At 36.8% G+C, this 16,365-nt stretch overlaps 1 protein-coding gene across 2 annotated transcripts in view; it reads left to right on the top strand.

Annotated features, from left to right (window-relative positions):
* CEP192 (centrosomal protein 192) overlaps window positions 1–16,365 on the top strand; it is an 81,181-nt gene that overhangs the window by 60,574 nt on the left and 4,242 nt on the right. The window contains exons 35-43 of one of the 2 annotated variants that reach the window (XM_086608548.1): window positions 1,871–1,976; window positions 3,393–3,433; window positions 3,491–3,597; window positions 5,264–5,343; window positions 6,237–6,332; window positions 7,873–7,992; window positions 11,791–11,912; window positions 12,824–12,947; window positions 13,409–13,467. In XM_086608548.1, the coding sequence (XP_086464674.1) occupies window positions 1,871–1,976; window positions 3,393–3,433; window positions 3,491–3,597; window positions 5,264–5,343; window positions 6,237–6,332; window positions 7,873–7,992; window positions 11,791–11,912; window positions 12,824–12,947; window positions 13,409–13,467 (855 nt within the window). Of the gene's footprint in view, window positions 1–1,870; window positions 1,977–3,392; window positions 3,598–5,263; window positions 5,344–6,236; window positions 6,333–7,872; window positions 7,993–11,790; window positions 11,913–12,823; window positions 12,948–13,408; window positions 13,468–16,365 lie in introns of both variants that reach the window. The other variant, XM_086608547.1, reaches the window with a different exon arrangement.

Raw genomic sequence — 16,365 nt, 5'->3', positions numbered from 1 at the left:
CATGCTGGGTCCAAGTAAGTAGTGTGGATCAAGAACAGAGGCCTGCAAGTAGGAAGCAGACCTGTGGGAACATCTGACTTAAGCGCAGCAAGCTATGCTTGCCCAGTTTTCTGCTTTTCATGACCATCTCCCTGCAGTGCCAAGAGCAGTCATCCTGTCAGGCCAGGAGCCAGCCAGAATCTCTTGTACTAAGCACTGTGATGAGTGGAGCTGACAGAATTCTTAAACTGATTTAGGCTAGGAAAGGAGAAGGTCTGATTTATCAATGATGGTGAAAGAAGGTCCTAAGACCAAGGACTGATTCTGCCATGCTAGAGCAAGCAGGCCACCCCATTTCACCTTGACTAAATCCTCTAAGTTCCGTGGAATGAGCTAAAGGCAACCTCTAACCTACCTGAATGTGGAATAATAAAGCCTGGAGTCCCAATGGAATTTGGTAGCATTACAAGAGATTTTCACATAGAGGTGAACTGAAACTAGCCTCTGGTATGTTGTTGTGCTACAGTGTTGGGAGTATTGATAAGTGCTGTGAATAGAATTGCGTTTTTGGAGCAGGGACTGTTGGAATCTCCAAAGGCTGCAAGAGCTGCCTTTGGAAAGTGTTTCTTCCCTGGGCTCTGCTACTTTCCATGGTAATGAAAGTACTGAGAGGTGATGTTTTCAGTTTGAATATGACTTTTCGGACAGACACACATGGTTTTTGACCCCATGCAAGTTGGATTTGCATGAGAAGTTTGCTGTGAACATCAAAAACAATCTAGTTGGAGCAAGGACAGTGGAATGGTTTGTGGTAACAGGTGGGGTGTGTGCTTAGTAAATCGTATTCTCACATACGCAGCTAGCTTGTAAATGAGAGAGAGAACCATGAGTGAAAAGATTCTGGAAAACTATGGAGATTCAAAAAAACCCCACAATTTTTAAAGGAAATATCGGTATCCTGGTTTAATATTTTTAGGGCGATTAACATCTGTTAGTTGAAGTTTGTAGAGATGGTCATATTGTGATGATGATTATGGAACTGACTTTCCTATGGGACTGATCTTGTTCCTACACTAAGCTTTCCAAATGCAAAGTGCTGCACTAATGACATCTTAAGCTAATTCTTCAGGTGTAGCTTGAGTGCATTTGCTGACATACAACCAATGACCTTTACTTCAGCGAACTTTTTTGTAGTCGTTTCTTAAATACTTCATTGCTTGCTTTCTCCCCTTCTTTATTTAAATGTCTCTAGTATGGAATATGGAACATTGTAAATCAGAATTTATGTTGTCACTGATCAAATTACTGTTTGATGCCAGAACTGCTTCAAGTGAGTTTAGACTTTTCAGTGTCCCCTACTCTAAATAACTATAGAAAGCATCGATAACATTGAAAGACTTTTCTCTTTTCCAAGATCATTTCTGCATGGGAGAAGGAAAGCAGACTGCTTCTCTAAAACTAGAATTAGTTTAAAAGATTCTTGTAATGCAATTTGTGCAGTGTACTTTGTTTGAACAGTACAGTTCCCTTGTTGACTAGTATGAAAGCTTATTTTTCTGAAACGTGTAGTTATGTCTGCTTTACATGGCCTGACTGATCGTGCGTATTAACAAGAGGAGGGATTTACACTTTCCCTGTGGCCCCTTATACAACCATCAATGACAAGTTTATAAAGTGTGTTAGGGTTAAGTTTCTGACTACTAAAGCTTGATAATATATTGGATGTCTAAATACCTTAAATTTAACTCTCTCTAGATTATCTTCACTTATTTACTGTCTTGAAAGTGCATCCTTTTTGTGGGGAGGGCGGGGGGGGGCGGGGCTAGTAAGATCTGTTGTAGATAGTTGTTCTAATATAAGGATCACACTCATTTTTTTTTTCTTTTGTTAGGAGCACTACACTGATTTTGGTGAGTCCTAATCCATCACTTGCCACAAAGCCTTCATTAATTCCTTGGAGTGGCCTAATCTATATCCATTGTGATAATAGGCAAAAGGTATGTGACTTACTCGAGAGCTGAGATTGCAACTGTTTATTTTGCTTTGCTGGATAAGGTCTCGTAATGTTTCTAAAACTTTTTAGGTATGAGACAGCAGTTCTGTCAACTTCCATTATGTTCTCTAATTTGTAAAGTTCTCATAAGAAAAAAAAATGTAGTTAAGATGCTGTTTTGCAAACTGAGATTCTTAGTTTATTCATCTCTGAAGAAACGCTATGATGTGAACTCTTAGACTGAATTGCCAACAAAATTGCATCTGTATACCCACCACTGCCTCACGCATCATTTTCTAGAAAAGCTAAATATATATATATATGTACACGTGCATATATAAATGTAGTCTATATAATATTTTAAAAGAAGTTCAAGGAGGTTATTGGATAAGTCTCCATAGCTGCGTTTGAGCTTCCTTACAGTAAACTTATGCATCTGGTCATCAAGTCTGTGATAAAGAATTTCTAGAACAAGTTCTTGTTCTTCATGCATTTTAATCCAAGACTGTTCTCTGATTAAATTAAGGCATATAAATGAAACTTATGAAACCAACAGTTTCTTCTTTCATCAGTGTAAAATCAGAAAGACTCCTTGGTGATCTCCCCTAGTGAAATAAACACCTGTTTTTTTATTTTTACAGCCAGTATGTATTTTGGGTTACTTGTAACAGTGCATGGAGAGAGAAATAAAAGACACTTAAAGGATAGAACAGAATATCTACCTACTTTCCTTCTTGATGGAGGAAGGTGAGGTATGATACAGAATTGGAAACTGCCTTAAAAAAACACTGGACAAACAGGGAAGTTGTTGAAAAGAGTGAGTTGAGAAGGAAAGGGAGACTGTGCACATAGTTAACTACCTTGCGTTCTGCAAGGATTTAAGAGAGGAAACCTACTAGGACAAATGTAGAGAATGTAGCCAAAACAAACAAGTTGTAAGAGACCTGGTAGTTGATAATGCTTCTGCCATTTCTTTGCTACCTATCCAATGAAGCAAAAAGCATACTAAGATTTTACTAGCATTAACTGAAGTTTTTAGAAGTATTGATTATGTAACAGAATTGAACATAAAGCTCTGTGTGAGACTGCCCTGTTCCCCATTCTCTGTGAGCAGAGAGTTGTCAATTAAACTTAACTTGTTTAAATTATTATTCCTATTGGATTAAAATGTCTAGATAGCAGATTTTTCAGTAAATTTTTTTGTTCTTCTAAATTAAACTTGTCCTAAAATCTTTAAACTTTGTGAACTGAAGTTAGAGAAGACCCAGTGATTTAATGTATGAAGCTCTTTCTCTGTTGGAATGTAAAGCTGAAAACATGAGCTCTTAACAGCTCAAGGAAATAGAGCTAAGTAGTTTGACTTGTTAATATGTCGATGTTCACTATTTAAATCTTTCTTTTTCTCCAAATTGTGAAAAAGTTTATTAAAGTGCGGATTCGAGAGGCAGTTACACAGAGTGTGTCTGGAGCAGACTTTCCGTCTAGAAGACATGATATATTTACTCCACAGTCTGAAAGCCCTGCTGTTCATGTGGCAAAACCTCTCTCAGCTCTTCCTCTAACAAAAATGGAAATAAAGAACAGAACCATTGTTTTTCCTAAAACAAGACCTGGCCAAAGCTCCGGTAATACTGTTTACTTAGTAAATGCAACATCTGTAGTATCTTGTGTTCAGAGTTTTTGTTTACTGTATTGCATGTTTGGGAACTCGAATGCCTTGACTTTGTTTTTGTTCTTTTATTCTGGGAAGTGTGGTTGACCAGTTCCCCTCTTCTGACTATAGCCACACTTTTTGCCATAGATAGGTTTGCATACAGACAAGTTGCTAATTTTGTAAGCAGCTGTTATGATTGCAACCATACTATGCCTGGTTAGGAGGACACCATGAGGTTACTGCATTTTGTTGAAGGTCTTTTGAGTCCATTTTTGCAGTATACTCATTCTCCTCATCTGTGTATGTGTCCCTAAAACGTGAGATAACTCTGTCTGCGTGTAGCAAAGAAAGAAATGTTCTTCCTTAAGGCAATAGGAATGTCAGCTAAGAGTCTGGCTTTCCTTATCTTGTACTTAATGATCGAGGAGAACACTGTTGATAATAGTCTCAAATCCTCAGTCTGTACTTTTAATTCCAGTAATGCTTAAAATTCTCCAAATTACTGTATGAAACTGTCATTCTGTTATCTAGATACAGATTTTTTTTTGGTAGTGCTTAGTTTCGTTTTCTAGGTAATGTCAATTATTTTCTTTTTAATGATTCACTGATGCTACATTTTTATTAAACAGATTTTAGAACTTTCAAGGCTTAATTCATCACTTATATCTGTTGGTTTTTTTTGCCACACTTAAAGAGGAGGGTAATGTAATACTCCTTTCCTTTCCTATTTTTATAAATGTCCTATATAATATATAGGCAGCTAAACTTCCTGAAGTGCTACTCTAGACTGAGATGATCTTGTGAAAGTCCTGTTGATTCTTGGCAGGAAACACATTTCAAGATGTGAAATATACTTATTGATACTGCCAAAATTGGGATTTTCTAATAATGTCAGTGAGTTGTTCTTTCTGCAAGTCAAGCATAACCTTTTTGTTGAGGTTTCATATATATGTATATATATACACACACATATATTTTTAATATACATATATATGTATCCTGAATAACAAATCCATACTAGGATGAGAACAGATTTTATTTGATGCGACTTTAGTTGATTTTGTCCCAAACAAGAATGCTGTCAATGTGTTTTACCTGAACAGTCTAATATCTTGGGAGGGACTTGGGTATCTTGTGGGGTTTTTTTGGTGTTTTTTTTTTGTACATTGGTATGTGAAGGTATCTGCCAAAAATCTGAATGCAATAAACTGAGACTGTTGGAGGTGATTTAGATCTCTGCTGTTTGTCATATTCTGCATTTATAAGAAGCTTCCTGCTACCAGCAATACGTTCACATAAAATCCCATTATATGCTTCAGGTTCTTTTAGAGGATTATCTATTATTGTTTTAGGATTATTGAGGCAAGATTTAGTTCTCACTTTGTTTCTTGTAAGCATCTTCAATGTGATTCTTCACTAGAAGACTTTACTTCCAAATTTCTTTTCTATAAGCTTTCAAGAATTTTAGGACATCATGCTTTGTTTGAGTCTGCTCTTGGAGTTGGCAACATGAGAACTGTTTCCCTTAACCTTCTGTGCCTCTCGAAACATAGTTTCTGTTTAAACTCTTTCCACTAAATATACTTGAATACTTGAACAAAGAAATGTAGTAAACTAGTCTGATGTTTCTATTCCAGAGAGTTACCTGGAAATAGAGAATAAAGGGGATGAAAATGTGAAGTGGCATTTGTCATCTTTTGCACCACCCTATGTTAAAGTGAGTGAATGCTTGCATTGACGATTTTATACAAATATCTTTTTTTTTTTTTCCTTCTCTCTCCCTTCATCCTCTCCAGAAAGAATATATATTTGAGCATGAACTCAGTTACAAAGTTGTTTTTTGCCTCTGTCCGTATCAGGGAAATGTTTTACTCCTTTTTTCATCTCTAATGTGCTCCCTGACTGTGAATCAATCAGTGCTCTGTGGGACAACTTCTGGTTCAGTTACTGGTTTATAGAGTTTGCTTGTGCTTATCTAGTATCATCATCCAGATTGTATTAAGTAGTCAAGCATGTATGAAAGATGTGTGTCTCTTTTGGCTTCAGAATGCTAGACTTGCCTTGTTTTGAGTCATGCTGCTGGAATTATGCTGTACATGCTATCTCTGCAGTTAATTTAAGTTGGGTCAGGGATGTTTGTATTACACTGCTGTCCCTGGTGCAATTACTGTAGCTGTACCATTGATATTTGTAAATGCTTCCCTATTTTTTTGATAGTCTGAAGTGCTGTGATGGACAGTTTGATTTTTGTGCCAGAATTATTGTGGTCTATTGTCACGAAATGATGAAAAATGGTTATGTAGCACTCTCAGCTGTAGTCCAGAAAACTGAGTGTGCCGTGTTCCAGCCAGTGCACCACCTCTAAACCGAAGTCAGTAGTCATGGTGACTGCATAGATGTTGTAGCAGTTTTAGTCTTTATTCATTTGCTTTTAGGGAGTTAATATTATTTGTGCATTTGAAAGCAGCTTGATTGGGTGTATTTTCTTCAGTCCTTTATAAGGATCATGTATGTGGGAGCGTATTGTGTGGTGGGTGGGTTTTGTTTGGGTTTTTTTATTATTTTTTTTTTCTCCCCCCTTCTGAAGCTGACTCATAACTTTATTTGCAGGATGTGGATGGATCTGGTTGTGTTTATAGGGTTACTTACTCCGCTTTCAGATGTTCCCGTGTTTCTGGTACTCTTGAAGCTTATGGAGAAGAGAAGGTAAACTGACATTTATAAATATTTCAAGCATATTATATTATCTCAGTTGTGAAATAGGATCTTACATGAGAAATTGTCTGAAATAACAGTTGAATTTTTGAAGCTGGTCATACTTTATATGATAATGATGAAATGTTGGCCTTCCAAAATTGGGTTCTGGGGTGTATCAGGTAGTCAGTACCTACTTACCACAGCTATTAGTGTCAGCTGAGCTGGTTCTAAGAATTCATGCAGTCCATAGTTTGATTTGACATGGTAGTGGTTTTTTTGGTTTTGTTTGTTTGGGGGTTTTGGGTGTTTTTTAAAGATAAATTATTCTAGAACAGAAGATTGTTTTAAAAGGTTTTGTAAAAATCCACAAGAAAATCGCAAATAATACTGAGTTCTTACAAAACTGGTGTGAGAACTGGTTTCCCTTCTTTAGAAGTAGTCTTGTCATACCAAGAACAGTTGTCATTTCTTAAAGTTGATTTCATTTGACTTACAGTTTTATTTCCTGGCCAGTAGAGGGTTTCATAACCACAATTATAAAGCACATCCAAAGACATACTTGAATGGGTTTCTATGGGGCTTTTGTCCCTCACCTTCTCCCTCAATTCTACTTTAGTTTTATCTGTTCATCTTCGTGGTTTATTATGACATTCCTTAACTACATTATTTCTGTGACTATGCAACTTGTAATCTATTTACAAGACCTAAAAAACGTACTCCTGTCCAGTTTCATAGTTATTTCATAATATTGAAAATCATTATTTGAATTCAAACAATTGTCTTTGCCTTAGCCGTGCTAGTTCAGGCCCACTTGAGTAACATTTACTTTAATGGCATGTCAGGCTGTTGGCTGGAGCTGATAAGGTACAGTGCTATCATGATTTGCTGTTTTTTTGCTATGGATATGATAATGTTTGACTAATTAGATATAGTTGTAGTATCTATTTTACTCTGCTGCTCCTCTTCTTTTTCTTCCCCCAACCTCAACTCTGAAAACAATGCAAGTTTACTCTTGAATTAACCTGGTACAGCACTGTATGGAGACAAGCCATTGTTACATAGGTGACCTTTAAGGATGATGAAATGCATAGCCTGCAAGTTGGTTTAAATTTCAGGCCTTCCAGTAATTCTAGCACAATGTGCTTACAGACTTGAAGCTGGAGGAATACGGTTTTTGACAGCTTAGCTGACAGGTGAAGGAAGGTATTGCTGCCTTTCAGTTGCTCATATTTCCCCTCCTGGTCCCCTTCCCCATTTTACTAATAGAAATAAGTGTGCAAGCACTTGCTGACTTTGCTTAAAGCAGATTAGCTGAACTGAAATTTTGTTCAAGATTGCTTGCACAACCTATTTCATTAGAACTTTCTGTTTTGTGGGCAAGGGAGGATGAGCTGTATTGGTTTCTGCAAGATCACCTATGTGGGGAATGTGTCTTCTGTAGTGTGTAGATTTTGTGCTGGCTTGACTGTAACTTTGTGTAGGTAAAACTGGGAAGAATGTATAGATTGTTCTAATAAGGTTCTGCAAAATTTTTCTCTTGTTTTGGTAGGTTGCTGTGATCTTTTTACCAAGAGATAAAGGGGATTACTCCCAGTTCTGGGACCTTGAGTGTCACCCAGTTGAAAAACCTAGTTGGAAACATAAATTAAGATTTCAGCTTTCTGGAGCAGTGAGTATATAAATGCTATAAACGCTGTCCTGAGCACAAATATTTGATAACATCTTTATTTTACTATACAGTACACTTTCTCATATGCACTGACGTATTCTGAAAAAAACTTGCTGATATTTTGGTTGGACTCAACTGTACTGTTTTTCTTATGTTACAAAAATAATTTTCACATCTTACCTATGTGATAATGTATTATCTTTTGCCATTTACGACATAATTTTATTTTGCTCAAAGAAAGCAGAGACAAACTTGCCTTCTGTGGTAGTTGTTTCTGTAGATGCAGAGTTGTTTGTATCAGACACAAGTGGATTGGTTTTATTTTTGTAAATAAATAGCGAAGTAACTGACCTTTGCTATAATATGTAACTTAATGCAATATTGGTATTTTCAAATATCCATATTGGAGATACGGATGTGTCTTTGATAGAATCTGTTTGAGTATTTTATCAGAGTAACAACATAGATGGGGGTGATTTTTGATACTTGTACGTGCGAGTGATTGGATTTGAGCTCTCCTTTGCTCCCCTCTTGTTCCTCAGCTCTAACTTTATGGTGAGGCTTGGAAGGAGGGATTTGGTGTTCTGTGCACTCTCTCCTTAACTTGCTTTTAATCCCTACGTCACCGTCTATACAAGAGGAGTCTACATAGGACAATGAATCTATTACTGTTAGGAAGGGTTCATTGTAATGATTAATTAAATGAGCTGAATGTGAAGAGCTTTGGACATTCAGTATTGTGCGATTGCTATGTATGCTTTGCTGTCCTTTCCAGAGAGTTTGACTTGATTTTTCTAAGAAGCCCAGACAAGGATTTTGGATCTTTCTTTAGAGTACCAAGCCTGTTTTTGTAGTAGGAACCTTACTTACGCTTTGTGCTGGGGTGCCTTACCTTTTATTTTGTAGGGTTCATGTTCTTCCTAGTAGTTAATTGTGTTGAAAAGGGTGCCTGTTAAAAAAGTGCACATTAAATGACTTCCAGTTTTGGCATGAAGAACGAGACCTGTGTAATGTTCGGTTTGGGAGGGTTTTTTATTCAGCTTTCATCTAATTCTTTGAACATAATTTTCGTTAAAATGAGGAAAACATCTATGTCATTTGTCTGTTTAAAGCTAGTTGAAATTGAGAGAAGAATGCTTTATCTGAAATCTAGAGTTTTGAAGAATTCTCTTAAAACGTGACTAGTTGTCAGAGTTGTGGAAGTCTTTGAGCAGCACAACGTGATATTCATGTTTGAGCTACTGTGTCAGATTTGTTCCTCTTGATTTTTTTCAAAGCTGTTAACAATTAGATCTTTCCAGCATCTCTTTGTGCAAATGGGAAAAAATTTGTAGAAAATACTTGAAATGTCATGATCATTTTGAAAAAGTGTTGAAAGGGAAATACTTTGTTTACCAACTAGCTAAGGAGCTACACATCTGTTTGGAAGAGAGGTCAGCACACAACCTTTGCTTAGATTGTTGCAGCTCTTCAATCAGATGCTCTTTTAGTCAAGAAGACAAGTCAGTTATAATCTGTTATGTCCTAGGCATCAAGAGTTTAGACTGTGTTACTACAACTTCGAAAAGGGCTTGGATCCTGCTGGGTTTGCTGAGACAGGGGGCTACGGCTCTGGTTAATGTGACTTTTGATAGAATGAAGTGGGAAGACTGACTGACTGTCACTCAGAGTGACTGAGTGATATTTATTTATAGCACCACTTCAAAAGAAATGAAAAATTTGGAAGAGCTCAGGAAAGAACTAAAAGAACAAGGTGAAGTTAGGAAAATCAGTGGCACTTAACACTTTCATTTTTTCCTGAAAAACCAATTAACTGTGACTTCAATTATTATCTGCATGCGTTTGCAGTCCCCACTGCTAGAAACCATAGTCAGAATATCACGTTTCCAGAACTGATCCCCGAGACAAAAGGAGGTGTTCTACACGTGCTTTGCAGCCCCAGCCTCTCAATACTGGCCATTCAAACTTGTTTTTTTCTTTTCCTGAGAACCATTTGTTAGGTGTTCTAAGATAACCGAGCTAAGAATGAGTATCACCATTGTGCACAGAAGACTTGGACTGGTATTTCGGTCTAATTATTGGTCCCTTCTGGGTGAAATGGGGAACTAGCAAGGACTCGCCAGAAGGCTGAGGCAGCACCTAAATTCTGATTGCTCCTTTAGCACGTAGAAAGTTGAGGATTACGTGAAGAATCCCGGCTGCTGTTTGAAGATGCTACAAATGTTAAGTGCATACCACTTTTTAATATACATGGTTTATGTACTTCAGCTGTGTAACCGCCTAACTTTTTTAATGTGTTGTTTTGCAGCAAACTGAGCTGAATTTCTTAACACAAAACATACTGCTAACTAAAAGTCCTGGTTTGATAATTATTATCAGCAGTACAGAGCTTGATCTTTTGGTATCCTGGAAGTGAGAGGAGGGAAAAATCTTTTTGAACTGTGTGAGCAAAATAATTTCAATTTTAAAGCAAAACAAATTTCTGTGCTCCTGAGGTTGCTTTGGAACAACAGCACTCAGTTGTAACTGGACCCATTTGGACAGAGTTAACATACAGCTTTCATTTAAAACAGGAAAAGTCAGTACAGGGTATGGTAAAGCGTGCAGTACTTTAAAATGCCCTTAGAAAGGCAGGAGAACTTCTGATCATTCTCTATAATGCGCCTTGTTCTCATGCAGTAAACTTGCCTTATTGATAAATTAGAATTTGAATGATGATACTGAGGCATGGCACTCATCATTTTTCACTACATGGAAAATCAAAAGCTCTTGAAAAAAAGACACACGTAGAAATCCTTTCTTGTCTTTATATATTGGGTTCTACTGTGGTTCATGGGTTATTTGCAACTGAAAAATATTCTATAAAATCAAGATTTTTTTTTTTGGCTGCTGCTATTTCTGACAGACTGATTAGCAGCTCTTTCAATAGAAGAAATGAATGTCTGAAAGACAAGTTTGTCATAGCAGCTCTATTGAAGAAGAATCTATTTTTTTAATCTTCCCTGCATAAGGGAATGAACTGCTTGTCTAAAACGTCAGTATCGTTTCAAAAATTGAGATAATGTTGTACGACCGTAAGTGTAGGAGGTTCTTTTGGTTCTTTAACTTAGTTTAAGATGTTGTGACCCAAGGGGCTCTAAACAGTATCTGGCTAGATTTGTTAAACAATGCAGAACTTGGCTATTTGGTGAAGCATTCCCTTAGAGTGATCTGGTCTCCTTATGTTAGAATACACTGAATAGAGGTCCTGACTGTGGTGAATATTTTGGCTGATTTCTGAATGTAACAACTTGCAATGCATTATCAGATTCTGTTTCTCTTGGAGAGACCTTTCTTTGAGAAGGATAATACAAAATACATTTCGTAATACAAAATTATTACAAAGTTTTTTGCTGTTGTGAAAATTCAAACTGTAATTATGACTTACACTGGCCTTCTTTCTGAGCAGTTGTTTAGCCAACTGCTGTTCTTGAGGCGTATGGGCAGAATATCTGTAGAGGAATTGTTTTCTGTTTTGGCTTTTAGTAAAATCTTGGTTGCTAGCAGCCCTCTTGAGATTCCACTTCCACTGATAGTGTGTTGTGAACTGGCTTGTAACAAAGTATTCATAAGACACAGCCTGTTAAAATATTCCTCCTAAATCATTGCTTCTGTCTCAATGGTCCAGACTCTACTGTTCCTGAAAGATTATACTTTAAATAAAAAGTCTGGGATAGGGTAAGGGAAATGACTTGTGTACTTGAATACTTAAATGCTTTTGAATATGAAGTTTAAAGGCTTCTCTATTTTTACCAATAGGGTACTAAAACAGAAAATGAAACTTCAATTGTGAAAGCTTCTGCAAGTGCCCTCACAAAAACTGAGCTTCCAGTTATACCAGAAGTGAAGACTTACCCTGAAGGATGTACAATTAAAGCAGGGTATGTATGAACAAAACTTGAAATGAGGGCATCTGCAGCTGGGTAAAAGGGAAGGAAAAAACCCAGCAACCCAAGCCCACAACCAAAACCTTTTTGACCATTAGAACATCTGTGTGGTGGAACAGGCTGTGCAGTCTCTGCCTGTGAAAGTTTTTGGGATCTGACTGGACAAAGCCCTGAGCAGCCTGATCTGTACTCACAGCTGACCCTGACTGGAGCAAGAGGTTGAACTAGAGACCTCCTGAGTCTCTTCTGACCTGAATTCTCATGATTCTATGTTAAAGAGTAAACAGCTGCAAAAAAACAGACTTGCCCAACCTCTTAATGGCTTTGTATTGTTCAGTCTCCCATGCTTTTTCTTTTCAATTGGGTTTCTGAGTTGCCTAACCATGATTTGCTGTTGTAAATGAACTGGTATCAGCAGTAGAATCTTGTGTGTACTTTTTGTATACTCCGCTTTTGAAGACTCCGTGGAACTGTAAAGTCACTTCTGAGAATACCACTGTACTGCATGTCTGAACCTTGCTGTTCTTCAGTCTTAAGTTGTTTTCCAGTTTTTTTAATATGGGATGATGTGAATATGGCAGAGGAGTAAAATGTTTTAGTTAAACATGGCATCTCTGAGAAGAGTCTAGTTCTCTAGTAAAGCATATGGGGCAAAAAATCAGATTGTGAAAGTGTGTATAAGTAAATGTACATATATTTATGTCACAGTGATGCTTTTGTTATTCTTTCTGGCTAAAATGTATTGCCTATAAAATTTAAGGTGAGAAAGTTGATGCCTTCAGTATCTTTCAATTTTTCCTGATTTAGTTTCAGAAAATGCACTTGTTATTTTGAAGTATGCAATCAATATATCTGGACCGTGTAAGTAGGAAATCTTAATACCTTAAATCCCTTTTTCAAATCAGACAAAATACGATAACTCGAGGGGTATATGCACCAGAAGACCTGTACAATTTTCCTCCAACTAGAGTTGGGGAATCATGCACGTTAAAGGTCAACTTGCGGAATAATTCCTTTACAACACACTTGGTAAGTTTGACAGAATTTATTTTTAAACACATTTTCAATGTCCTTCCAACAGTTTAACTGCACTGTTTTTTTTTACTCTTGACAGAAAATTGCAATAGTACAAGTCTTAGTTTGTTAGTTTCAAAAGTAAATGTTATATTTGAAGAATTATGGTCTCTTGTAATTTTTTCTTTTGTCTGTCTGAATCATTGAGTGTATTTGTAACATATTCGCAACTGAAAAAAAAACAGATCATAGTTTGCATAGATTTGTTATTATCCTGATTTATTTTTTAACTTCATTGAAATATTGAAATGTGAATTTTTCTTGCTATGCACGAACGTGGGCATGCTTTATTTTTAAACTTTAGGTCTGTGTAAAGCTGTATTTGTAAGTAACCTGATTGATCTTAAGCATGTCATAAATTGAATATGATAGGCTTAGATATAGTGCGCTTTTAAGTGTTTTGTGTGAAATTGCAGCTGAAATTTGTAAGTCCCGGAGAGCCTTTCTACATCAAGCACTCGAAGTACTCGCTTAGGTGAGTAATGCATATGCTAACATTCTCTCCTAACAAAAAAACTAAACAAGTAATTCATCAAGATAAATATCTTCTCTATATGTACAGTACTAAAATGTAGATATAAATATCCAACATTCTGGCTGTCTAGTTAAAAGTGGTGTGGCTTTGTGTTTTTGTTGGTGTGGTTTTTATTTTTTTATTTTTTATTTTTTGCTAAGCTGTACTCTGTAATCTTGGTTAGAAGCAGAATAAGCCCACACAGTTATTTCTGCATCTGCCAATTTCTTCTCTGCAAATTGTTTCTAACAGTGCTGCTGCTTTTAATGCTAAGCCTAATGCTTCATTTAACTATTTGGCATGCTGTGCACAATCAAGTCATTCCTTCCATTTATGCTTTCTGCACAACAGACCAAGCAAATTGCCTTCATCATGCTTCTAATTTGACAAACCTGCAGAGCTGCGTCAAAGGTTCTCTGCAAATATAAGGTTTGAGCAGCCAGTTGGAATTGCCTGGTCATACCAACTATTTCAGCATATTACCTGCATAAAAGGAATTTTCACGTTGGTGATAACAATCCCTCAAAATAAACCCAGTCATCTTTAGAGTTCATTACAACAAGTATTTGACAGTCCTATTAGTCAGCTCTTCAAGAAGTATAGCATCTCATGTGCTCATCTGTAACAGTGGGATTGTCAGGAAGACAGAAATGCAACCATTTCATTAGAAGTCATACAGCATATATACTTAGTGTTTAAACAGTTTCCCATTTTAAAGATAAAATCCATCCTAATAAAGATGACTGACTAGATCTGTCTGAGGCTGTACAGCTGCAGACAAAGGACAGGATGACTTGATTGTCCCTGTAAAGAAAAGATGAGTAACTTCACTGGAAGACACTTAGATATTTCAAAAATATTCTCGAGGAATGCTTTAAAAGCTATTTGGTGTATTTTCTGAGAGATGATAAACTTGCTTTTATCTGAAGTAGAGTTAACAAGTTTAAAATTCAGTCTACCATTTCTAAAGGTTATCAACTGAATAACATTCTACAACCTTTTTTTTCTAGTAACTTTGGCTGTTTTTTCTTCAGTTGTAAATATTGGCCTTTCCTAGCCTTTTTAAAATTCATTTAACTGAAGTCAACATAGTTCTCTGAAGAAGCTCTCTCATTTAAAAGCATAAAGCAGAGAAGAATTACCTGACTTGGATAGATGCTTTTAAAAAAGTGTTAAAAGAACTTCTTTAAATGGCTTTTATTTGAGAACAGCATCAAGGAGTGTTTCAGGAAACTTATGTTAAATGTTTTCATCTAAACTAGGTTAACGGGACATCTTACAAAGTAATGCTCAAAAGTAATGGGATGAGAAGACTGTTTGCAGGAACTTGGAGTATTAGTCTGTAGAAATAGAAAGTATCACCTACCTATTCTTTTGGACCAAAAAGTGTCATGCAGTAAACATGATCTGTTGCACACTCTTCACTTTGAGGGCCAAATTTGAAAGCAATCCTTGGTAATCAATTAAATTTGGATAATGGAATTGCAAGTTTTTATTTGTATTTAATATCAGGAGTCTGACCTTTAGAAGCTGGTGTAGTGGCTTGTCAGTTCTTGTTCAATTGGTTATGTGATCACAAGTACCAATACTTAGCACCGCTGTTTTTTTACCACAGTTTCCTCAGTTGAAAATAGTAATGAGCTTTGTCAAACTACAGTATCTTGCAACAAAAACTGTACCAAAAAAAAACCAACAAACTAATCTTCACCAAATATCTTAAAGCGTATCTTTTGGTTTTTAACCACAGAGATTTCGTTTAGCTAATATTATAAGTCCCCGAAAGATGGGTGGGAACAAATTCTTTTCTGGAATTCGCATTCAAAAGAGGAGTTCTATTTGTGGACGGAGTAGAATTTTTTTAACTGCAGAGAGTACCTTTAACAAGATGACTCTTAAGTGATATAAACATATGGATGAAACATCAAAAAACCTTGTCTCTTTAAAAACCTTTGGCTAAGTTCTGTTGCTGGAAGGACTACCAGGTTATGCCTACTTAAAAAAAGCTTGAAAACTAAGGCGTTTCTATTGTGCTGCTTTCAGAGGCCATCTGAAAAAAGTTGATTACAGGGTAGTATGTATGTCAGATATTACTAAGAAGTAAAACTGGTTTTTGCTTGACTAATTATTTTTGTATCCAGTAGCCACCATTCTGGGTGTCAGAAGTCACTATTTGTTGACGATAGATCTGGTTACTATGGCTTAGATGCAGCTTACCCATAGTGTTCCTTTTAAACTTCCCTATTGCTGCTATTGTGTTTAGAAGACTACAGTATTATCATAGAATCATAGAAGAGTTTGGGTTGGAAGGGACCTCTAAGTCATTGAGTCCAACACCCCTGCAGTGAGCAGGGACATCTTTAACTCAATCAGATTGCTCAGAGCCCTGTGCAACCTGGCCTTGAATGTTTCCAGGGATGAGGCATGTACCACCTCTGGGCAACCTGTTCAGTGCCTCACCACTCTCATTGTAAAATATTCATTCCTGATGTCTAATCTAAATCTACCCTCTTTTAGTTTAAAATCATTAGCCTTTGTCTTATCACAACAGGCCCTGCTAGAAAGTTTGTCCCTCTCTTTCTTATAGGTCTCTTTTAAGTACTGAAAGGCTTCAGTAAAGTCTCCTCAAGCCTTCTCTTCTCAGGATGAACAACCCCAACTCTTTGAGCCTGTCCTCATAACAGAGGTGTTCCCTCTCTCTGATCATCTTTGTGGCGCTTTTCTGGACCCACTCCAATAGGTCCATGTCTTTCCTGTGCTGAAGACTCCCAAGATGGACCCAGTACTCCAGGTGGGGTCTCACCAGCGTGGAGCAGAGGGGCAGAATCACCTCCCTCAACCTGCTGGCCACTCTTCTTTTGA

This window comes from Tauraco erythrolophus, chromosome 3 (genome assembly GCF_009769465.1).
Source record: "Tauraco erythrolophus isolate bTauEry1 chromosome 3, bTauEry1.pri, whole genome shotgun sequence".
Taxonomy (NCBI): Eukaryota; Metazoa; Chordata; class Aves; order Musophagiformes; family Musophagidae; genus Tauraco; species Tauraco erythrolophus.
The sequence above is the reverse complement of the archived record's forward strand: the minus strand, read 5'-3'. Positions and strand labels throughout refer to the sequence as shown.